The 23,138-nt window shown below is 39.8% G+C and overlaps 2 protein-coding genes across 2 annotated transcripts in view; one reads left to right on the forward strand and one right to left on the reverse strand.

Moving 5' to 3' along the window:
* Positions 1-173: 173 nt before the first annotated feature.
* Positions 174-14,684, forward strand: LOC119741919 (KICSTOR complex protein kaptin-like). The gene is made up of 12 exons (XM_038217871.1): positions 174-428; positions 1,797-1,879; positions 2,658-2,745; positions 3,455-3,512; positions 4,708-4,783; positions 5,546-5,622; positions 5,975-6,081; positions 8,091-8,307; positions 9,188-9,323; positions 10,116-10,493; positions 11,846-11,981; positions 14,271-14,684. The coding sequence occupies exons 1-11, from the start codon at positions 215-217 to the stop codon at positions 11,930-11,932; spliced, it is 1,521 nt and encodes a 506-aa protein (XP_038073799.1). The 5' UTR covers positions 174-214; the 3' UTR covers positions 11,933-11,981; positions 14,271-14,684.
* Positions 14,685-17,065: 2,381 nt separating this feature from the next.
* The window catches only part of LOC119740484 (vitamin D3 receptor-like), a 43,501-nt gene continuing 37,428 nt past the window's right edge, over positions 17,066-23,138 (reverse strand). Inside the window, exon 5 of the mRNA XM_038215808.1 lies at positions 17,066-22,550. Within this exon, the coding sequence (XP_038071736.1) occupies positions 22,306-22,550 (245 nt within the window). The 3' untranslated portion in view covers positions 17,066-22,305. The remainder of the gene's footprint in view (positions 22,551-23,138) is intronic.

Below are 23,138 nucleotides of genomic sequence, written 5' to 3' on the forward strand. Positions count from 1 at the left end.
CATTGGAAAATTAAAACCCGTTGTTTCTTCAACAAAAGTAGACAATTTAACCCCAAAATTGACCATCTCACAGATTATTTTTAGTTTGAAAAATAATTGTGAATATAAGGGGACAATTTGCCAAAAATGGAATGAAATGGCAGCACTCAAATTATCCACCCCCTACCAAAATAGTCGACTCCGATCACTACATTCCCAGCATGCATCATTCAAAATGTCGCTGTCATGTTGCTTTTGGGAGGCGCATTTTGCATGTTTATCCAACCAAAGTAACGTTTATGGGCTGACTTCTTTCCGTCTTCCTGATGGAGGGAGTAAAGTACTTGTTGCACCTCTCAAAGATAATGTTTTGTGTCTGGAATATGTCAAAGATAGGGGGAATTTGAAGCCAGTTGCTAGAGATGTGCAGTTCATTTACAGTAATCCAGGTATCGTCTGCTCCGCCCTGTATTTATGCAGTCCTTTTCTACGCACTCACTTTCTTGATTGCCTTGTTTGACAGGAGACACGGGGACAAAGCCGCGCGAATCTGTTGAATTCCTGTGCTCTGTGGCTTAATACACGACGTTTTGGGGAAAGAATGTAGCCAGACTGGCGTCTCCTGACGTTTGTTGAGTACAATGACCAAGTCAATGGAGATTCGAGTGCATTTTCAAAGTATTTTCTAACATTACAAAATTGGAAATGTTTCTCGGTCCCAGATTCATGTCTTTGTATGTATTAAACATATGATGAAAAAAGGGGTCAGGATGCAACATTCTTTCCCATTTTGGAAAGAATGTAATGCCCTGGTGAATGTGAAACTTTGAAGTTACGGGCCCCATTTTTTGATTTTTAATTATTATTATTATTATTATTTTGACATAGGCCTACTTTTTTTTCAAAATAGGTTATGCCATGCAAAAATGTAATTCAGAACAGACTGGATGCTTATTGTGGGGTGCTGTGGTGCAATGGTTACGGTGTTTGTCTCGTGTGCCGTGGTACATGGGTTCGAATCCTGACCGTGGGAACATGGTGCTTGTGCTCTTGAGCAAGGCACTTTACCATTATTGCTTCGTCCTTAGGATGAGACGTAAAGCCGTAGGTCCTGTGTGTTCTGTAATGCACGTTAAAGAACCCAGTAACACTTATAGTCAAGGGAAGGGGTTTGCCCCGGTGTTTCTGGCAGTGGCTGCAATATGCGCCGCAGCATCTTGTAAACCATTATAAGGTGCTTCATAATGGGTCTCATATTTCTCATAAACTTTATTTACCTTTCTTCAATAATAGACATATCTCCAGCGCCTTGAGTACCTAATAGTTGGTAGATATGTGCGCTATATAAGACTCCAATATTATTATTATATTATTATTATTTTCTCAGACTTAGAAAAAAAATCCTGTTGCCATTTACAAACATATTTCAAAGAGTGTCATCTAATTCTAACCTTATTTCTCAGATAATAACCTTTCATTCGACCACTGTAAGAAGTTTGTTTTACTTTTCCCTAAGGCAAATGTTTTTTGGAAAATATTGCAGTGATACTGCAATTTGCAATATTTCATAGCTCTGAAAGAAGCCGTATATCAATATCAGTGTATAGTGACAAGGCAAGTTTGTGTGGTCTCTAAAGGGCCTCTTTCACAGTGGCGTCAGGGTACTACAGTCTTTCTGATTTTCTGTTCCTGAACTTATGGGACTAGTTTGTAGATAATGATATCAGCTCATTCAACTAGTTTACAGGCCATTACCTGTACATGGTTACACACTTCACAGCTTGTGATGCATTTACACTGATATTTCAATGTTGCAGATGATGCAGAGTTAGCGTCTATCAGTGCTTTCACTAAGCAGCCTGAGTCATCTGGTCTGGTGGTTGGTATCACATTCACCAAGGTGAGTAGTGATGTAATGCCCAAACTATGACATAGTCCAAATTATAGTTGGGATGATCCCAACTACAGTTAGGATTGTCCCAACTATTGTTGGAACCAATACCATAGTTGAGGTGTAACACTGACGTCATTGGACATGATCTACTTTGAGAGGTGTAATATTTGAACACACATTATACCTTGTACAGGTTAAGACCTGGTATCTGTCCTTTAACCTCCTCATCATTCCCGATGCTTTGCGACTGAGTCATTTTTAAGGATATTATGTTTTCCATTTACCATACAATACTTAGCACATGTTACGCCCCAACTATCAGGGGAGTCAGGTTGACGCAGTCATTACTGTCCTTGCCTTCCACCGCCTGACACCACTTTTTTCTTTTACATACCGGTACTTGACTGCAAAAGTGCTGGACTGGTTGTTTTATGGGCTGAAGGGCGGATCCAGAAACAACTTTTCGCAGGGGGGGGGGGGGGCTAAGAATGTTATCTTAATTCTTTGGATAATTATTTTATTTAGCCAAATGTCATATTTTTGCTGTGTTGCCAATTGATGTTAAATGATTTTCTTAACATAAACCTTCAAATATATGAAGCATTACATGTAATGTCAGTTGTGAATTTGATTGAATAGGTACTGTTCCAATACTGCTGTCATATATATCTATCCAGATTCAGTATTCTGACATATTTTGTCGGTTCAATTACATGTAGATTTGTAAGATCCTACAAAAGTATGTTTTGTTTGTAATGTTTGACTTTTGAATTCCATGACACAGGATGACGGTAGCGATAGTCCCAGTCATTATTTCAACATCTATTATCCTTGGGAAAAAGACGCAGACTTCAACCTGGACAGAGACTCACGTAAGTAAACAGGTTCTCAAAGATTAACCCAAACCCTTCCAGATCCTTTAGAATGAGGTCTGATTTTGCTATTTTACCATGGGACTTGATGCTAATACTTCATGCCATTGTATTTGTGTACTGTGAAGGATTTGAAAGGATAAAGTCTTTCAGAAGGTTCACATCAAAATGCTTCAAGTATAATGTTGGGTTAAAACATGTGTCTGGGAGTTTGGTGTAATGGTGGTTGTTTGTTTTGATTTCTGTCCCATTGCTAGTGTCTGAATTTTTTTAAGTTGACACCTCGCCTCGTTTCATAATAGTAAACGACCTTATCAGTAAATCTTTACTGTATTAGGGCCTGTCTCAATTCAAACCCAGGACAAGTTACAGACATTGTATCGGGTATAAGTTGCAGGATTCTGAACAACTTCCCTGCAATCTTCCCGCAATGAAGTTATCAGTAGTGATGAGTCAAGCCGTTGCTAATGAACATTTCCCTGGAACATGTCCGGGACAAATGCAGAGCTTCTTCAGGACAAAGTGAATGATTCTACCTGCAACTTGTCCGGAACTCGTCCCGGATATGAATTAAGATGGGCCCTTACACATTCCAAACAACTTTGGAAAAACAAAAACAAATGCAAGGCCCACATGCTTGGGTTGAATTATAAGTTGGCTTTACCCTGATCATTCTAGTTTATTTACTTATTTTCTTTTGCTTTTGCAGAGTACTATAACATAGAGCATCTGTTGGATTTCATTCCTTACTACTTATGCCACACAGAGTAAGTCTGCACAAAGCATGCTTAATTATTATCTTTAAATATTTCGTTATACATGGTGTCAAAAAAACAACCACCTTGAAGCGCTCTCTTTGTCACAGCTTTGAAAAAACATCGCAAATATGTATACATATTTAGAGGGTATAATGCATTAGCTTTTCAACAACGAGAAACTCTTTCCAATTGGGTAAATATTTATTGAGTTGTGGGCAATTCAAAGAAAGCGCCACTTTTACATTTTGTCCATGGCGACTGATATTTTGACTGCCTCAACAAGAACATGGGCTGAAACTTGCATCCCGCGAAAAAGGCTACCAACTAGAGGGTAGAGACAGAGCAGCACGGTAAACATCTAAGAAGTTAACCAAACAGTCCTTTTTCAGACTATCATTACTTCCAAAAGGATAAACGACCATTTTGGCAAAACATAGGAAATAAAAATAACCAAATAAAGAAAGAAAGATTAAAACGTTAAAGAAAGCAAAAGTACTCTCACCCAAGTTCCATTACATTACTGACATATGACAATAAGCCATTTGCAAGTGACCTTTACCCGTTGAGATTTAAATTTGAAAAACATCTGGTACACTGACTTGTTCAGAATGCTTGGCACATTTTAACTTTGAATTCTTCAGACCAAAGACACTGTTGCTAATCACATGATTCGGGGCAAGCTCTTGCATAGTTACGTAAGAGACGCTCAGCACCAATACATTGTTCACAATAGGTGAGAATGGCACAAAGACATCAGACCATGCCGGAGCTGGGGGTTGCTAGCGTAAGGCTTGCCCCAAATCACGTGATATATCGGTAGTAACAGTCTCTTTGGTCGGGTGAATGCAAAGTTAAAACGTGCAAAGCATTGGATTAAGTCAGCGTTCCAGATTTTATTCAAATTTAACTCGCAAATGGCTTATTGAGACTGTGGACAAATCAACTTTTTTTTGGCCATAACTCAATAAATATTTACCCGATTGGAAATATTTTTTCGTTGTTGAAAAGCTAATGAACTATACTTGCCAAACATGTATCAATATTTGCGATATATATTTGTAAAAGCTGTGAAAAAGAAGGAGCTATGAGGGTTTGGGTGTTTTTCAGACACCTTGTATGTCAGTTATTTTTCCCATATTTCTTTTTTGTCAGCTTTTTTTTTTGGGTACAATATCATAATTACTTCTCCTATATTTTTCTTCAGCATCATCCAAGATGGACAGCGAGACACTGTCTTTCTACTGACAGGAGGCGACAGCAAAGTTCATCTATACAAAGAGGTACATCCTTAGTCTTAACAATCTCAGTCAGCTCCATCTTCATCTTAGCTATCAATACAAGATGCATCTCATTTATAAGTCATAACTTCAAGACTTTGAACATCGCTGTGAGATCATAACAGTTAACTGCTGTGACGGAAGAATCTTGTGGGTGAAACCATGCTAATCTACAGTAGACTCAGTGGCAGCAAAATGTTTAAAAAACAGATTTCAGATAAGAAGTCTAAATGTCAAATTAGGTTTTGCCCTTCACCGACGTTTTTTAAACACTGTATACTCAGTGTGTTACCTCCCGAGTGAAAGTTGGAAAAAATCACTCGGGTGGGGGTTGATCCCACAACCTCCTGCTTTCTAGTGCAGATGTCTTACCACTCGACCACCGAGCTAACGGGATCAGTTGGCCGGTTCGAATCTGATGTACATAGCAGTGGGTACCGCATAAACTATTATAAGTCTAAATGTGTAGTATTTTTAACGAGACATTTCATGCTCTCAGAGTGCAGAAGAAAAAGATACAGAAAATAACTGTAGGAATCTCAACAATTCGGCTAGGAAGTAAAATTTATTTAAAAAAATGTAAAGGTAGATATCAAGGTATTCTCTTAGAATCCACAGGATAATCTGATAGGTCTTCCTCTTAAAAAGAAGATGTGTAAGATACGTGATGAACTTTCAAAAAAATTCAAAACAAAATATACTTTGTCTTTCAATTTCCCAGCAGAGGCATAACGGCAACATTTTCCTTCTGTCTGTTCCATATAGGACAAGGAATCATCAAGTCGATTCTCAGAGCATCCCATTGAGGACCTCTTCCCTGAGTTTGAAGACTTACCCAGCATGTAGGTTGACAAGTCTTTGGTAGTAGTCTGGGTTCCAGACATAGGTGGATTTGGGATTCATGACACACCACTGAGGGCGCTATTGCCAGCAAACCGTTCACTTGTGGTTTGTGCCTGCCAGTGATTTACTGACAGTAATGTTTGTGGTTCTGAGAACTGGTTCACTCAACATTCCAAACAACATGCTCTGTTTACGTGCTATTTACTGATGTTATTGTGTTTCGCTGTCTATGGTGATCACTGCACTTCAAGATGACATCTGTCAAATGGCTTTTGGTTGTAAGAATAGCGAATCTGCATGGCATTTTGGCAGGGTACTAACTAATTACTTTTTCAACTTATTTCTTTCCAGTGCTCTGTGGCTACACTGTCAACTGCTTCCAAACGACATGCGTTTGACTGTCGTTGGCTGCCAGAATGGCTACATCCGATTGTCACTGGTATCCTGCCATGCAGACTGTAAGTCCAATGTAACTGACTCGCAGAGAACCATCTAAAAGGGATAACATTAAAAATAAAACTGTGACAACAGAATGACTGTATACTTCAGTTTCTGTAGTAGATGCATAGATTGACCCTCCTTTTGCTTGATCAGTCTCAGACAGTCAAAAATTCAATCCTGTTCCCCTGCCATGCCTTTTACACAAGCTAGTTACCAACAGTCAGATCATTTTTCTTGTAAGCACTGTGACAGTCAAATTCCATCAACAGACAAAAGCAGGCAACTGGTAGGCACAGCTGGCTTATCAATCTCCTACAGTCAAAGCATGGCTATATCAAGTTTCGTAACAGTCACAGCCAGTCAATCCTGCTTTATTAAGGCAGGGAGCACTCAACTGCTAAAAACAGTCACTTGACTTATTTTGACTGCTGGGCTGTCTTTGTTGAATTTACCAGCCAGAGAGGGAGGGATAGTCCACATCAATAGACATAGACAAAAATGCCTATTGTAGACAAGACTTTGCTATCAAGAACTCGGGTTTATACTGCCATATGGTGCAAAATCATGGGTTTTTTTCTGAAGGGTGGTCACTTTGGGCTGGCTTCCTCAAACCATTCAATTTTACTCAACCTCAGATTTGTCTAAAACTTTGCTTTCATATCTGCTTCCAGTATCATTATGATGTCTTCTCTGTCCAAACCAACTTCAGAAACTCTCAACCTCATTTCACAGGATTTGACGATTTAACCCCCGACCCCTATTGAACCAAAGTGCATCAAATCAGGGGTAGTGGTATATTCAAGTCCATTACAAGTAGGAGCCCAAGTCTATCACAAGTCCATCATTAGTCAATTATAAGTCGTCCAGTCCCAAGTCAAGTCACTAGTTTTCAAATGAATTGTGACAAAGGTACTTCTTTGTTACTGTACATCCGCTGTTACTAGTGATTGGACTTGCGACTGGACTTGTGTTAGAGTTGATTTCAATATTGGTCAAGGGCTTTCAAGTCTCCTGAAAGTGTGGCTGAAGATGAAATTAACCCTAACTCCCTAGGCCTTTTTGATAGGATGTAACCTCGATCCTGCAATATCCTCCAACTGCCTCTTTGTAAAGATAGCATACAGCCTCAATCCTGCAAAATCCTTTGTTGTTTCTTGAATGTGGTCCTTGGAGGGGTGACAACTACCTCAATCCTGCAAAATCTCCAGCAAACACTGTCAATATGTTGAGGCAGAGGCAGTGACATCCTGGAGCAGTGTGGAGGATTTCAAGTATAATGTAGGCCTAAATTTATGCACGACTGAGTTTGAACAACACAAGGTCTAGCCCAAGACCTTGACACAGTGCATCCTCCAAAATCAGCCACACAATGTTGGCATATAGCCTAAATCCTGCAAAATCCTCCATTTTGCAAAAAGGGTTTGGGAGGATTTGGGAAGGTTAGGGTTAAAGTTGGGTAAACTCCATGCTTCAAACACAGTGGTCTGTGACTGATTGATTATGTTTGTCTGAACAGAACCTGGCCCAATCCGAGTCTTTTCACCAAATTGATCATGACACTTGTAATGCAACCACAAGAGAAGGAGTATCAGTGGTACACTACTTGGGTTGTGAGGGCTGGGATTGAGGGGGCTCCGTCAGTCTTTAGTAATGTGGTTCCCAGATTGGTCTATAAGTGCTGTTAGTATACTCTTGTGACAGACCATAGCCATCTACAAATGAGAGTCCTTCTTTTACAGAGCTTAAATCTGAAAGTGTTTGACTGGCATCAAAGCTTGTCATACAATCCTCAACTTCATTTATAATCATAGACTTTCAATTGTACCATTCATGAGAAATGCTTGGCCCATCTAAATTTAAATGACAGTCACATACAATACCTCAAAAGGAGTTCAATCAATGTGTTTTGGTTTGAAAAGGTCAAATTGCAGAGACATTTTATAAATGGTGAAGATCACATTAGTCTTAACTTTAGAAATTAACAAAATATGGGTTTTTAAATGGTCATGGATTTTTCCATCTATAGATGCTGAGATCTTAAAGACGTGGGAGATACAACACGATAGCGCCATCACCTGTGTCAAACTCTTTAAGACTCACACCCCAGTCAAGACACCCTCCTTCCTACCTGTAGGAGAGGAGAAGAATGGTGATGGATACGATGGGAATGGGACTCACAGCCCTGGGGAGGAGGAATGGCACCTGCTGGTCACTAGTGCTCTGGAGGTGGCTGTAGTGTACAGGTACAAAACAGGGGCGGGGCAGGACGGGGTGTGTTGGCAGGGAGGATGTGGGGCCGAGTGAGGCGTAGTGAGGGGTGGGGAGGGGAATCTTTTCATCACGTTCCAGGCTGCTGGATTTCAAAATGGTTACACTGCAATATGTCAAACTGCTAACTAGCACTACCAGTGCCTGAACTGAGCTTGTCATTGTGAACGTGAAGTACAATTCCCGATGGATACTATAGACTCAGTAACCACAATAAGGAAGCATTACTGAGGTGAAAGCAGCTTGCAAGTTACTCTTTCACACTTGGTGCTCATTCAACCAATATGGTTGCTGATATGCATGTGGGTCTCAAATTTAAATGAATGCATGCCAACATGAGCATAGTGCCATCTTCGTATTTGCTTCCACTTGTGGTTGCTGGATACATCTTTGGTGTTTTTTTCCCCCAAGAAATAGCACATTTATAAGTTAACGAGTGACACCTGGTGGTGTGACTAGATCACATTATATTGGGCAAGCCTAAATTGTCTCAGTCAATCCAACTTTAGACTAGGTGGTAAGGTTGGGATTCATTCACTCTTTCAGTGACTTCACCTCCAGTAGCGAAGTCCACAACAGTCAAATTCCATCAACAGACAAAAAAGCAGGTAACTGGTGGGCACAGCTGGCTTATCCTACGGTCAAAGCATACATGTAGATGGATCTGTATACAGCCATTCAATCCCGCTTTATGTGAACGGGGAGTTCTTAATCTTTAAAAACAGTCACTTGATTGATTTTGACTACTGAAAAGGCTTTGCTTAATTTTCCAGCACAACACCTCTTAGTAGATTTTAAGGAATCTCAGATGGTTAGTGTTTTTTCTCATTCTATTTTACCCTTACCTCTATCTAGGAATGTTGTATGTAACGGCCTACAGAGACAGTTAGTATTACCAGACAGTGATTGCTATGACTGTACACTGTGTGCCTGTGTGGCTGATGTAGACTGGGATGCCCAGAATGAGATACTCATAGGAACCTATGGACAGGTAGGTTGGACTGGATTGGATAGCATTCGGTTCTGCAGTGGTGGCTTGGTTGCACTCGACATTGATCAGCTTTGCAAGTGGAACTGATTCTTAGCCCAGTCTTCAGACAAGGGGTGGCATGGGTGGCTTGTGCTTAAAGCGCTCGCCTCTCACCAAGGTGACCACGGTTCGAATCCTGGCCGTGGATCACATGTGAGTAGAATTGTGCGTTGGTTCTCTCCTGTGCCACAACGGTTTTTCTCCGGGCCCTCCGGTTTTCCTCCCTCCAGAAAAATCAAACACTTTCGATCTCAGGCTGTGCTCCGTGGTCATATATGGGTCGATGTGGCCGGCAGCCATAGGCGCCTTTACGTGCCAGCGGCCCGACCACGTTGTAGCCGCGTCCTTTGCAATTCAGCATCCCAGCTGCCAGTAAGGATGATTAGCCTCCCAAATTATTATTTAATTATTATTTATTTAAGTCGATTGCTCCTTACCAACACACACATTTGCCCAAAAAAGTGCTCTTGAAAAATTCTAGAAAGTGAACTTTCTATCCGCTTTGTTCAGAACTGTTCGAGTTTAAAGTCTTTTCCCAAATTCTTCCTTCCATTTGCAGTGTTGTCCATCGCGAGTCATCACAAGTCACTGATAAGTCGTCCAATCCTAAGTATGTCACAACTGGACATGTGATGGACATGTGATGGACATGTGATAGACTCAACTACAACACTTTTCTATTATACTATTTTGTGACATGATACCACCTTTATGTACTGATAATTTTCTTCTTTATTTTTTGGTTTCATGTAGGAGTTACTCTGCTACAAGTACTTCTCAACAGGGAACAAAAAAACAAAGATGAAGGAATCAGAGAAAGCTGAGATCAGTGAAGGAAAGACGAAAGGGAAAGAGTCAGCCCCAGAGACCAGACTAGAGATGGAAGACCAAGAAGGAACACAGGAAGACACAATGGGAAGTACAGAAACAGAAGGCAGGGAACCAGACCTGGCAGAGTGCCAAGAAGATGATGTTGACTGTGAGGGTGGGGAGGATTGTCCCGGGGAGTATCGCCTAGTCTGGCAGCGTAGCTTTGCCCATCCTCTAATTGCCATGAAGTACGTGGACTTGATGTCCGATGGATTGTATGAACTTATCCTGCTGTCACTCAAAGGAGTTCATATTCTGCAGGTTGGTGTAATATCAATTCAAAAACAACACAAGGCACGCCTAGTAAAGCCTTGCTATGATGAAATTAAACAGTTATAACAATCAATATGAAGCATTGAAGCTTACGCCTGTCCTCCACCGAGGCTTCCTCACAAAATGTATTCAATGGATTTAGAATAGCTGTTCACTGGTAGTCTTTTCATGCATGTGGTCTACACAACGGGCCGGATTTAGCCCACTCGTTGGCATTACAGGGTAATCATATACAATAGCACTGCCCAGCTCACAACTGACAGTCAGTCAGTCAGGAGCAAAGAGGACACTAGGCTGGCCCCCTAGGACCAGCACATACTTGTGCACTTTGTAGAAACTCATGTACAGTACAGTTGACTCTCGGTAGTACAAACTCTGTTAATACAAAATTCTGGTTTTAACAAACATAAAGCCTTAGTCCTAACTGTGCATTTATGTACACAACGAATGGGACTGATGTTCCTCTTAATACAAAATTCTGATATAGCAAACAATTTGGCTAGGTCTGAACGAGTTTGTTATAACGAGACTCGACTGTATACACAAATCCATATTTTGTGTGACCAAATGTAATCCAGTGACCACATCTAGAATTCATGCGTGAGGTGGCACTATGGTCACCTGAAGGTTGTATGTGCATACCCAATGCCCCTACCACTATTGTTCTTCAAATTAGGAAGTTGTAGGAGATCCTTGCAACTGTTGTACCGCCCTAGAAAAGTCTTCTACGTCGGTGACAGGCAAACCTAATATTGAATTGACATCACCCGAAGCAAAATTCCGTCTTATGAATAGTTTGGTTGCGGTACCCGCTGCTACATCAGATTTGAACCAGCCAGCCGACCTCGGTAAACTCGGTGGTCGAGGGGTAAGACGTCTGCACTCTGCACTAGTACGCTGCACTAGTACGGGTTCGTGGGTTCGAGTCCCATCCGAGTAGTTTTTTTCTCACAATTACTCGGGACATTTACTCACTGAGTATACAGTGTTTGTGAATAAAATGTCCATGAAGGGCAAAACCCAATATTGAATTGACATCACCCCGACGCAAATTCCATTTATTAGTACGTTGTATTTCTAATTTTGGTGTTGTGTCAAAAGAACTGTATGTTTTTGGCATGTGTGCATTGTGGGTGTTGTACAGTTCTTTATTTGTACCTTTCTATGAGACAAATCCAGCACTCTCAGTTCAAGTTACTCAATTTTTACCGGGCCATCATTAGGAAACACAAATGCCGAAAACCAACAAGCAATTTGACATGTTCTACTGTGCAGTTTTAAAGACTCTGGGAATCTCGGTCTAGCATTTTTGTTTTCTGTGTTGTCATCTGTTTTCCCAGCATGATCTAGAAGAGGCAACTCATATCTGTGAGGAGAGACTTGGCACTGTGCCAACACCATCCTCATCATCAGCAGATGCAAGGTGACGAGAGGCAGTAGATGAGGAGACATATTAAGTCTTACCTTGCTACGCAGGTATAAATCATCAATTCAGTATTTCAAATTTTCCATTTCCATCTTTTGGTTAAATGGATTCTTCCCGTCTGTCAATCAAAAGTGCACATTGACCAATCAGAGCACACATTTTGGTTGGGTGACCACCAGAGATGTAGTCAAGCCAATCACAAGTCCAGTCACAAGTAACAGTGGATGAACAATAACAAAGGAATGCCTTTGTCAAATCTCATTTGAATAGCTTGTGAGTTGAATTGGGACTGGAGGACTTGTGATGGACCAGACTACCGGTGCATAATCCCTGGTGACCACATCAGCTTGGTCAACATAGGTCTCTAGCACAATGAGAAATATACCAAAGGTGGGTAGGGTTTGCGGCCACACTTGGAATGGTCCATTCAAGAAAGACACTTTTTGAGATTCTTTGCAAGCAAATTTTTGTAAAACTTTTTGTGGTTGAAGTTGTAAAGGAGTTCACGTGATGAGCAGCGGTTTGTCAAGATTGCCAGTATATTGAAATAGTTTGGATTACAGACTCGGCTTGTTTCTAAAAATAGCTTGACGATGGTTCCACAATTGTACGATGCATGACCCGACCCAGGCAGTCGTAACATACATATTCATGAAGATGTGTGTGCAGCTACGCCCTTCGCGTATTTGACCCATATTGGACCTACATAATGAGTGTGTTCGATTACTTCCCCCAGCTTACTCGCGCCTGCTCCTCACGTGATGACAGACATGCGCAGTGGAGCTAAATAAACGAATGGTTTCGGGTAAAGTTTCGTGCAAGAGCTGGAAAGTTGAACTTTGACATGACACTGAGGCTGCATCCGAATCAACTGTCTAGAGCTAGGTCTAGGTCCACGCCCATTGAAAATACGCGGGGACAGGCTGACAATAGACGTAGCTGTAGCTCTGGAAGCACATGGCCTGAGATGAGGCGCCCATGTTTATTGCATGGCCTTATGGGATACTTACCCAACTAACCGGCTCGGCGAGTCGGTTACTTGGGCCAGGCTCGAGTAAGCGCGAGAAGTCACGTGAGAGGTAAATTGAACGCTGTCGTGCTTGCATGAGTAAGCGCGGGGGAAGTAATCAAACGCACTCAACGTCACCTTTGCAAGGGACAATTTTAGGGTGCTGATCTATTGCTCAAACCTTGAGTTACGTAGCTCAGTAGAAGTTTTACTCTTTGCCGAAGTGTAAACCCCCAGCTCTCTCTCTCTCTCTCTCTCTCTCTCTCTCTCAATATTTCCCAAACCTTTGCTGAATCGTTAAGATAAAATAAATTGGTTGAATTGGTCGTAATTCCACCCAGTCATACATCAGTGATAAAGGGGAGGCAGGGAGGTAATGTCAATTTAAAAAGGAAATTCTTCCAAGGATAACTTATGTAACACCGATATGTTGTTTTCATATTAAATACATCATCGATTTTCCACTGGAAAGTACCCCTATTCTCTGTCGATTAGATGTCGTCTCCCTCTCCTCTCAAAGTCTTCCATTCAATGGCTTTAATTGACCTCTTTCTGTTATTCACTTATCTTGCCTGTAGCCATGCACCTCAATTATTCAATTTTCAGCTCTATCATTCGCAAACTTCAGAGCATCTCTGATGGAGTAGCTCTTGAGGATGTTATTAAAAGAGTTATCCAGGTTTGAAAGAGAGGACAAATTAGGGTCAAATGACAAATGCCGATAAATTGAAAATCTCGCGAATAATGCTCTTTAAATTAGGTTTGAAGCTGCATCTCCTGATGGGAGCATGTAATATTTTGTTCCATACTTACCTTGTCCTTTTTGTGCATGTTCTGGTGGGGACACTTTATGGGGATTTTTCTGATGTAAGAGCTCAAAACAGCTCATCAGGAACAAGTGTGCACGAATTGGTGGCTAGTTGTGTCCAGTTGTGACCAGTGAGATAAAGTAAGATGTAGTCCTGGCACAAGGGACTGATTTTTGTTAAAGTGGTGGTCTTAGTGTACCATAAAGCTTACGTAGCTTTGGATGGAAAGGTTTAAGGTCAGTCAAGATAAGTTTGAGGTAGCACCATGTGAAGAAATCTCTTTTGTGAGTATGTGTGGTTCTGAAAAGAACCGGAGAGATTTATTCACATGGTGCTACCGCAAACTTATCTTGTCTTAGTATCTTTCCACCATGCAAACCTTCTAATCTCATTTAAGGTCAGAGTAACACAAAGATATATTGTCAACAGTAGTAGTTTAAGTAAAATGTCTCAGTAATATTTCCAATATGTGCCTCTATTTACACAAATTCTATTACTGATTGTTGTGTGTTTATGTGCAGGTTGACAGTGTATGACATTGCAGTATTGTGCTCATTCAAGAACTCTTTACGAGGCCAACAGGGAAACGTCATCAGAACGGGAAGAAGTTGACGATGACTTCTTGGTGGAATTTAGCCTGTAGTAGTGGCCTGGAACAAATCCTTTGTATTTAGGTGAACATTTCCAACTTTGGCATATTTTTGTGTCATGCCTATAAGTGCAAGACATTTTTGGCAAATTATGACTTTAAAAATGATTGAAGATGAGTTATATTATTTGTCAAAGATAAATTTCACCAATACTTGTTCCAAAGACGAATGGGCAATGAATTTTGAGTTAAAATTTCTATGGAAAAAGAGATAAGCACAATGTTGACCAATATGTTTTGAGCTACAAAGTTTTTATATGTGATAAAGGTTATGTACTATAAAATACTTTATGGGTCTGAGTTGAAAAAAATCTGTTGAGTTACATGTAATTGAGGAACAGTTGAAATCATTCTGTCTTAAACATGTTGGCAATTGCAGCATTATGTAATGTCCATGACAGAGCATTAAGAGCTCAGTGAATAAACCTGAAAGTGTATTTTTCAAATCTTATATATATCCATCATCTAGTAATGGTCAAGGAGATTATAGACTATGCATTATATAGTTTGGATATCTTTGAATCATTAATTAGGCAGAGTTGTAATGACTCGAGTCAATGACTCGACTCGAGTCCGACTCGAGTCACAATTTTTGGTGACTCGACTCGACTCGAGTCCCTAAGGGCGAATGACTCGACTCGTCTCGAGTCACTGCGAGCAAATGACTCGACTCGACTCGAGTCTCTCATCAGAAGACTCGACTTGACTCGAGCGAAGGCTTATAAGACTCGAGTCCCAAAAATAAAAGCACAACTTTGCGAATTGTATTTGCAATGACTTAAGCCCGGTTCATACTCGGCGCGAAAGCGAAGGCGAACGCGAATTGGTGACATCATAGCAAGTATTCGCGCTGCGAATTCGTAAAAGTTGAACATATTTCAACTCGGGCGAATTTCGCAGCGAATGTTTCATGACGTCGAATTCGCCTCACATTCATGTGAAGTATGAACCGGGCTTTACGATGCAAAAGTTATGCTTACTTCGCTTTGCGAATAGCAGTCATGTACAAATATACAACGTGTCACAGACTCCCACCTTATGGTTCTAGAACACACAAAATACTATCCAGGAACCAGATTTTTAAACACATTTTTCTAATTCGCTGTTTAATCATTGGCTTTGGGCGATTTTTTATAAAGCTCTTGGATTCGAACGCTGGCTTAAAGGGAAAATACAACATTTGCAAACATCAAAAAATAAAACTACCAAATTATTTTGAAATACCTTGCTGGACTGTTAGTGAATGACAGTGTAAAGCTTCCTATAAAATCATGGCACCTGGTATACTGTCAATTTCAAGAAAAGTGGTATTTTTGTATCAATTTCCAACGCTGGTCGGCCGACCAGCGTTGGAAAAAACTGGTTTTTTTTCAAATACTGGCCCCAATTGACCATCACATTTGTTTGCAATCGATTATACACCTATGAACGGGTACAAGCCAGCTAGACTGGTTCCCTGACCTTACAATTCCCCAATGTACATAAACTGCTCTGTTTCTTCTTAAATGGAGTCAGGGAACCAGACTACAGGAAAAGTATTGTTTTTCTTGGTTTTTATAGCATTCTCGAACCCAAAACTTCAAAAAAGTCAGTGTAACAATATTTGCTATGTATTACCAACCCCCCAATTCCATCCATTTCTGAAAATTACAGCAAAAGCAAATGATGTATATTCCCTTTAACTTATGGCCTCCTTTTTATTAATTTTTGGTATATAGTGTTCTTGACTCGAATTGACTCGAGCTAAATATTTGACTCGACTCGACCTTTTGACCTAATGACTCGACTCGACTCGAGTCACTTCTTTAAAATGACTCGACTCGAGTCACAAAAATCAGTGACTCGTTACAACTCTGTAATTACATAACGCTGGAATTGCCCACGTGTATGCTGTTTGCGAGTTTGTGAGCAATGTTCACAGGCATGCTTAGACGGGACATTACTCACGACCTCCTGATTACCAGTGTAGATGTAAATTACATCTCCTAAATGTAATATTCCCTCAGAAGTCAGCAATTACAATACCTGCCGTTATACCCGTCAGACAAGCCAGCCACCTTACACCAGCCAACTTGGTGGTGGAGTGCTTCTACACTAGTAAGCAGGAGGTTTTGGGTTCACGTCCCACCCCAGCAAGCTCGCAAAGTTTCTCACAAGCTCTGACATCACCGAGTCTAAAGTGCTCATACATGTATGTGACCCTCCAGCACACAACCAATAGGAAGTTGCACGTCCCTTTTGTTTTTACACAAATATAATACATTGTACAGGCAAAAATTATCCAAATTCAGATTTAGGTGTTAGAAACTAGAATGAAGAATATATACATGTATTTTGCATTCAATGCAGGTTAATTTGTAAATTTCCTAAGGAGTTTATTTGGGTAACTTGGAGAAATTTCTCAATTTTTTGAAAATTTCTGAAGCCCTAATATTGGGAACTGCAAATGACTGATTGTCATATACTATACGTCATTGAAAAGCTTATTGAATGTCTTTTCCAATGAGCAAAAAAAATTCCTGTCTTCAAAAATTGGTGCAAGTGAGTGGTTTTGTGTTGGAGGGTCTCATAAAGTTAAACTGATTCCAATATTAAAATGTTACATCTCCCAGATCCCCAAAAGAAATTCCTTTAAACGTCATAAAATAAACACACAGGACAAATGTCTTTTTCTTGAAGAAATATCGTTGGACCATTTGGTGCTTATTTATTAATACTCTTAATAATGAAGTCAATTAGAGATAATATACTCCATGAGTGCAAGACACGTACGTAAACAGAGTGAAGACAAATGAAATACAATGTAGAAAGGCAACAAATACGTTGAGAGTTCATTCAGTGAAGAGAAAACTGCGAATGAACGTGACAATGTCCCCCTTACAGAGGTGAAGAACTCAATACATTCCACACAGTAACAGTATTGTGATAAACACTATGTACATAATGTACAAGGAATGGGGAGGTCGCTAATACTACTTGCAAGTTGCTTACAAATGACATGTAGGTGATGTGTCCACGGAACAATATACAACGGATGTTGTCAACTCAATACAGAAATGGAGTTTTGTTTGAATGCCTTTAGTCCTCAAACCGTGGTAAACTAACCATTCAGTTATCAGTGACTAAGAAGGTTTTCCTTTAAACAGAAGCACGTTTGTAATTTTTTTGGTTTTTTTTCATTTTTTTTTTTTTAATACTGAACTATGCATGCATAACCACAACTTCTCTACATTATGTTCCCCAGTTTATGTACAAAAAAGTGGTCATGAATGCCTTTTAACATCCAACAGAAAAGTCCTAAAACTGAGAACTAGGACTTTTATGTAAACCACCACACCAATCTACCGTCTATTATAGCTTGGTTTTGCATGGCCAGTGCTTTACAGTAGAATATTCAGACGTAGACTACAAAAAAGACTGGTATTTTTGTATGCTTTAGAAACTCCTTAAAGAGAAAAATCCAGGTCCAATTCACTCCGATGTGAAGTCTGCAGGAAATTGTAAATATCCACCTTTTTTGGTTTGAGATCATCCAATTGTGGGGTCACATTATATGACGTCTGCAGTTCTTCATGTGTAACACCCACTTCCCCAAATAAACAGCCAGGATTTAATTCACAGCCAAAGATGCACCAGCAAATATTTGATCATTTTGAATGATTTGAAGTAACACTTTGGTCATATGAAATCTGAAAAGCCACTTTTTTTTCAAAAAACAGTTTGGAAGCCCTAAATAATGCATTTCCCCAAAACGTTTGAATTTCCAATTTTGATTTCAATTCACAAACATTTATCAAGAAACAACAGTTTGTAACATTCTTCAAGAAACAACAGTAATTATTCAAAGTGAATTTTTTCTCTCTCTCTGTGAAATCCAACAAAACACAAAGTTTGATATTTTGTCCTTTAAAGAAATGGCCATACAAATGATTTCTATAACATGATTGTGCTAATGGTTACCACTATATTCAAATGGTCACAGTCATTATATTTCAGATCTTTCAGTGCAGCAGTGTACCAACTTATGTTTTTTTAATTCCCAATTTACATCTCTTTCAATTATCTTAGAATCAAGTTGGGCAGTGACAGGCCCAAAGTTTGGCACAATTTTCTGACGACAAGATTAAAATATTACATACCTACACAGATATGCAACTTTAATAGCAAATTGTGCATGTATGATTACTTCCCTGAAGCAATGTTACTGTAGTTCTACCACCAAAGGAACAATAAAGACTGTGAACACCACATTGCATTTACCTGCATAATACTGCTGGACCTGTCTGGAGAAATGAACACCGTGTTTACATTGAAAACACTTGAATGCATTCCTCTGCTTCACAGTATCACCCACAGGGAATAGTGCTATTAAATATCACACCATATACTCTCATTTAGTATCCGAAAATTGGCAAATAGTTGATGTTCTGGGACCCACATGCAGTTAAAAAAAAAACGATGATAATTATTATTATCTACTTTATGATGTTAAACAACTCAGCTATCTTAAGGTCAAGAAGCATACGTTGACACAACTAGTTTGTATTTCTTCTCCTAAATGAGCCAGATCACTGATCACCACACTACCACTCTTGACATTTAGATGGTGCTTACTTATTAATTTAACGGGGAATGAACTTGCAACATTTCACCCATTTAATTTTTTGTATGAGTTTTAGCTTGCTGTATGTTTGCATGGTCTTTACTTGTAGCTATCCTTCAAATATTGATGAACTACACAAGACCTGGACATTTCTGGAGTGAAACCACATGTGATGCCAACTTCAAACTTTTGTCCAAATTGTGACAAGCTGCTTAACTCTTTCGTAACCCTCTTGTGATTTCCTTTATATTCAGCACTTGCTCATTCAAACTTGAAAATCAAGAATCGTTGATCTGAATAGTTACTAATTTGCAACGAGATAAGAAATCAGCGGCATTTAAGCACTCATGCAAAATCAGAGTAAGGAACTAAATTAAAACAATTTAAAAAAAAAGATTCCAGGAAAAAAATTATATTCAAAGTTAGCTCTGGAGAAACTAGGAGTTAAACACTTTCACAGATGAAGTTCTTTCAACAAAGCAAACTGTTTTTAAGACTGGGCGTTTCCTTTTAACAGACTACAATATAAATCAGCAAAACGTCAAATACAGGAGGGTTCTGCATTCTACAAAATAATCAAATGACAAAGGTGAAAGACACTGTAATTTGGTAGAGCGATATTTGCCACAAGAAAGCACGAGAAATGAACCTTGTCTGATTTTCAAGGGCAAGGACTGAGGTTATCCAAAGTGAGTCAGTGCAGGAAGCAACGGCGCCAGAGATCAGAGAAAGAAAAGTGAAAGAAGGAAAGATGACAGGTTAGAAACAGGAAGGACAAATAAGAAAGTATCAGGGGACATTCAGAGTCAAATCGTCATAACTACAATTGTAAACATTTCTATTCTGTTACGCTAGGAGCTGTATGCTTTGACAAAGAAACACCAACATTATAAAGTTAAAATTAATTGATTCGGCACAGACATCAAACTCCAAGGATATCTGAAATATATGCACTGAAGAAACTATGTGTGTAGAATTACACCTTGTGCTATAAGATCCACATGTATGAGGCGTTAATTTTGTCCAATATGGAGGGATTTTTACTTGAAGAATAACGATCAAAAAATCATAATTGATCAAAAATCATAACTACATTACTTTTCACTTGATGACCTCAATGCATTGATTCTACCCTAGTCATCAGTTCATTTTGCTATTTCTTTGCAAGAAGTCCACATAAATAAATGGTAAATCGCCTGGCTCTACTTCAACATGGATGCTAAGACAAAATCAATCCAATTAGCATTAACTCCGCCCAAAACCCAGTTACATGCTTATTACATCCCATGGCAATTTCAACTGGTGACCTGTTTCATGCTAAGCATAACTTTATCTTAAGCAATTTAATTCATTCAATCATGGCATCCTGACTTCTCACCATGCACAAAAGGAATCAAGAATGACGGACTAATTTATATAAGCATGTTTAAACATTTCTGCTCAGCACAAGTATTTTCTTCATCTGAGGTAGATTTTTGGGATAGGATTGGACCGTAAGAATGCTCGGCTTCAATACTAACTGCAGCAAAGCTTCCTTGTTCAAATTGATGCATTTTGGCGCTAGCATGTTCAAGAACTCAAAAAAGTGAGATGCTTTCAAGAGTGACGTAATAATTCCAATTTCACTGGGTTGCAAGATTTTGTTTTTACCCAGACTAGTAAATAATTAAAACTGAAAGAAATACAAGATGAATGCATTGCAATTACAACTGTCAAAAATAAGACAATGTTTACATTGATTTGGGGGTATTCAAACAACCAGCAGGATTTTCAAATTTATATAGTTAAGGCAATCATCAACATTATCATAAAAAACTTTTTACATAAAAATCATATGTACATTACCATGGGAATCACGCATGTATGCAATGAGGCTAGCAGTGGCATTATCTCAACACAACAAGACTCCAGCAGTCCATATTCTTACATCAAAAAGGAACATAAATTATCAAATGTTACAAATTCATACTGAATGGTGTCCACATCCAATGACGTATCTCGTCCTAAATTCTTATCTTACACTGTCAAAAATGAACCTTTGGCACATTGTCACAGCATCTGCTCAGGAAGCACTATTTCAACAAAATCTGTTTTGCCTCGCAACAAGTTTTTTCTATTCTTTAAAAAAAAAACTCAAGCCCACCAGATTTCTGACTTGGCAATAAAAAATCACTTGCGTGCGTAGTTTTAATTTTATGATTAGTGATATCCACTCAATTTGAAATCTTGGATTGATTTCAATCGTGAATTTGACTTAATAAGAGATGTATTCCAAGTTCTTGTTCATTTTCTGCATGTCCATTTTGCAAATTCTGGTGTCCTAGGTTGCGATTAGGCACGATTCTCCAAACAATGGCAATCTATTCTGAATGCTAAGATAGAACAATGTTTCTAACTTGGGCATTCTTGTTCTTGCTCTGATTTTTGTGCCAAAGGGGCCAGAAGCTCATGAACATCCCCCAGTTCAGATCTTAACTTGTCCCTCTTATCCCCCCCCCCCCCCCCCCCCCCCTCCCCCCAACAAGATACCTTAGCTTTCAACAAGCAATAGTCCGGTCACAAGTCCTCACAAGTCCAGTCACAAGTCAATGCACAGGTTCAGTCATAAGAACCAGGGGAGTGAACAAAAGCAAAGGAATACCTTCGTCACCGTTCATGTGATCAGCATGTGACTTGACTTGAGATGGACTTGTGATTGACTACTATGCTTGCTGTTATTTGGGCAAAGATTTTCAACATTCTCTGATAGCCAGAGAAACTAAGACAACATGCAAACCCTGACGGTCTTCCTGTGCCTTCCACCATGTCCTCACTCCAACAATCTCCAACAAAGAGTATGTGTGGGTGGGTAAGGTACAGACCGACCGTTGGACGCCTCATGGTCTCATTTCTCATCCCTGTCCATGGGTCATTCTAGATTCTGCTGTAGTCCAGACTAGTTCTTCATTAGTTCCACCAAGCCTCCAATGTGTTGCATCTGCTTCTTGTCTCGGTGTGCTACTCTACTACACTTTAATCTACGACCTTAAGACACAAAACAGTTTAATCACTTAAATAAAGAACACTGGGTAAGCTTGTTTAAGTTATCCAAGAGACTGCATTTGCTGTACAGTTTGAGGTACGTCACCTCAACAATGTCCCTTGGCTGATATGATACGTTGACCATTCACTCCGCAGCCCAGTTTAGTAAACACATTTAAGATTTGTCCAATACGTGTGCAATTGTTTGTGTCGCTGTTCATTTTGGCACAGATCTGTTCTCTCCTGAGCGCATATTTCTCCTCTCCTGCCCCCTTGCCTGTCATCAGACATTGAAGATTTCCGTGATGAGCGGAAATAGGTTCTCAAACTGCGTATCAGGCAGCTTCATCTGCATGAGGTCATTGATGTGCCTTGTGACCAGATCTCGGACGTCCGTTAGCTTCATGATCAACTTAGCAAAGAAGACTTTGTCTTCAGGATGGGTGACCTTGGTCAGCATCTGTAGGGTCTCAACCATCGGCCGTTGGATCTTCTCAACGTCCTCGTGGTGCTCAATGTCCGGCCGATCTGGAGGTAAGAGAAGACAGGGGAAAACAGAAAAGAAACAGTACTAAGTATTAATGCTGTGCCAAAAAATATATAAAATAAAAAATAACACTAGGTGACATGGGTCTGTTGTTGCAAAATAAAAATACATTTTGGTACATGTTGCATGTATGCATTCAATATTCTTTTCACTATGTTTCTTTAAAACTCCCCAATCTCTCAAAGCTTGGAATGGCATACTACCACCATTTAAAACTTAAGTGAGGCATACATTGACCTGCCAGGTTTTTGAAAATACCATGACTTTGAAACATGATTATTAAAAGAACTACTCAAAAGCAGTCCACATATAGGGAGTCAGGTTGGCGTAGCGGTACTTTCCTCGCCTTCCACCGCTGTGACCCGGGTTCGAATCCCGCCTGGGCCAATATGTGGATTGGGTTTTCAGTCCCTGCCTGATTCCGTGGGTTTTCCCCCAGAATATTCTTCTGGGCTTTTCCTCCCACCTCTAAAACTGTAACTTCTTCTCATTGTCTTCTCTCTGCAGGTTTCTTCAGGCTTGCGAGCTACAGTGCCTAGAGCGCTTTTGAGGAATCCTTGGTTTCATTA

This window comes from Patiria miniata, unplaced genomic scaffold (assembly GCF_015706575.1).
Source record: "Patiria miniata isolate m_02_andy unplaced genomic scaffold, ASM1570657v1 HiC_scaffold_5, whole genome shotgun sequence".
Classification (NCBI taxonomy): Eukaryota; Metazoa; Echinodermata; class Asteroidea; order Valvatida; family Asterinidae; genus Patiria; species Patiria miniata.

Bases quoted from the DNA above. Each gene is read 5' to 3' on its own strand.
- LOC119741919 (XM_038217871.1), top strand. From the start codon at position 215: ATGTCGCTGTCATGTTGCTTTTGGGAGGCGCATTTTGCATGTTTATCC. The intron at 1,880-2,657 runs GTGAGTAGTGAT...TCCATGACACAG, and splicing joins TTGGTATCACATTCACCAAG to GATGACGGTAGCGATAGTCC. The intron at 6,082-8,090 runs GTAAGTCCAATG...TTCCATCTATAG, and splicing joins GGTATCCTGCCATGCAGACT to ATGCTGAGATCTTAAAGACG.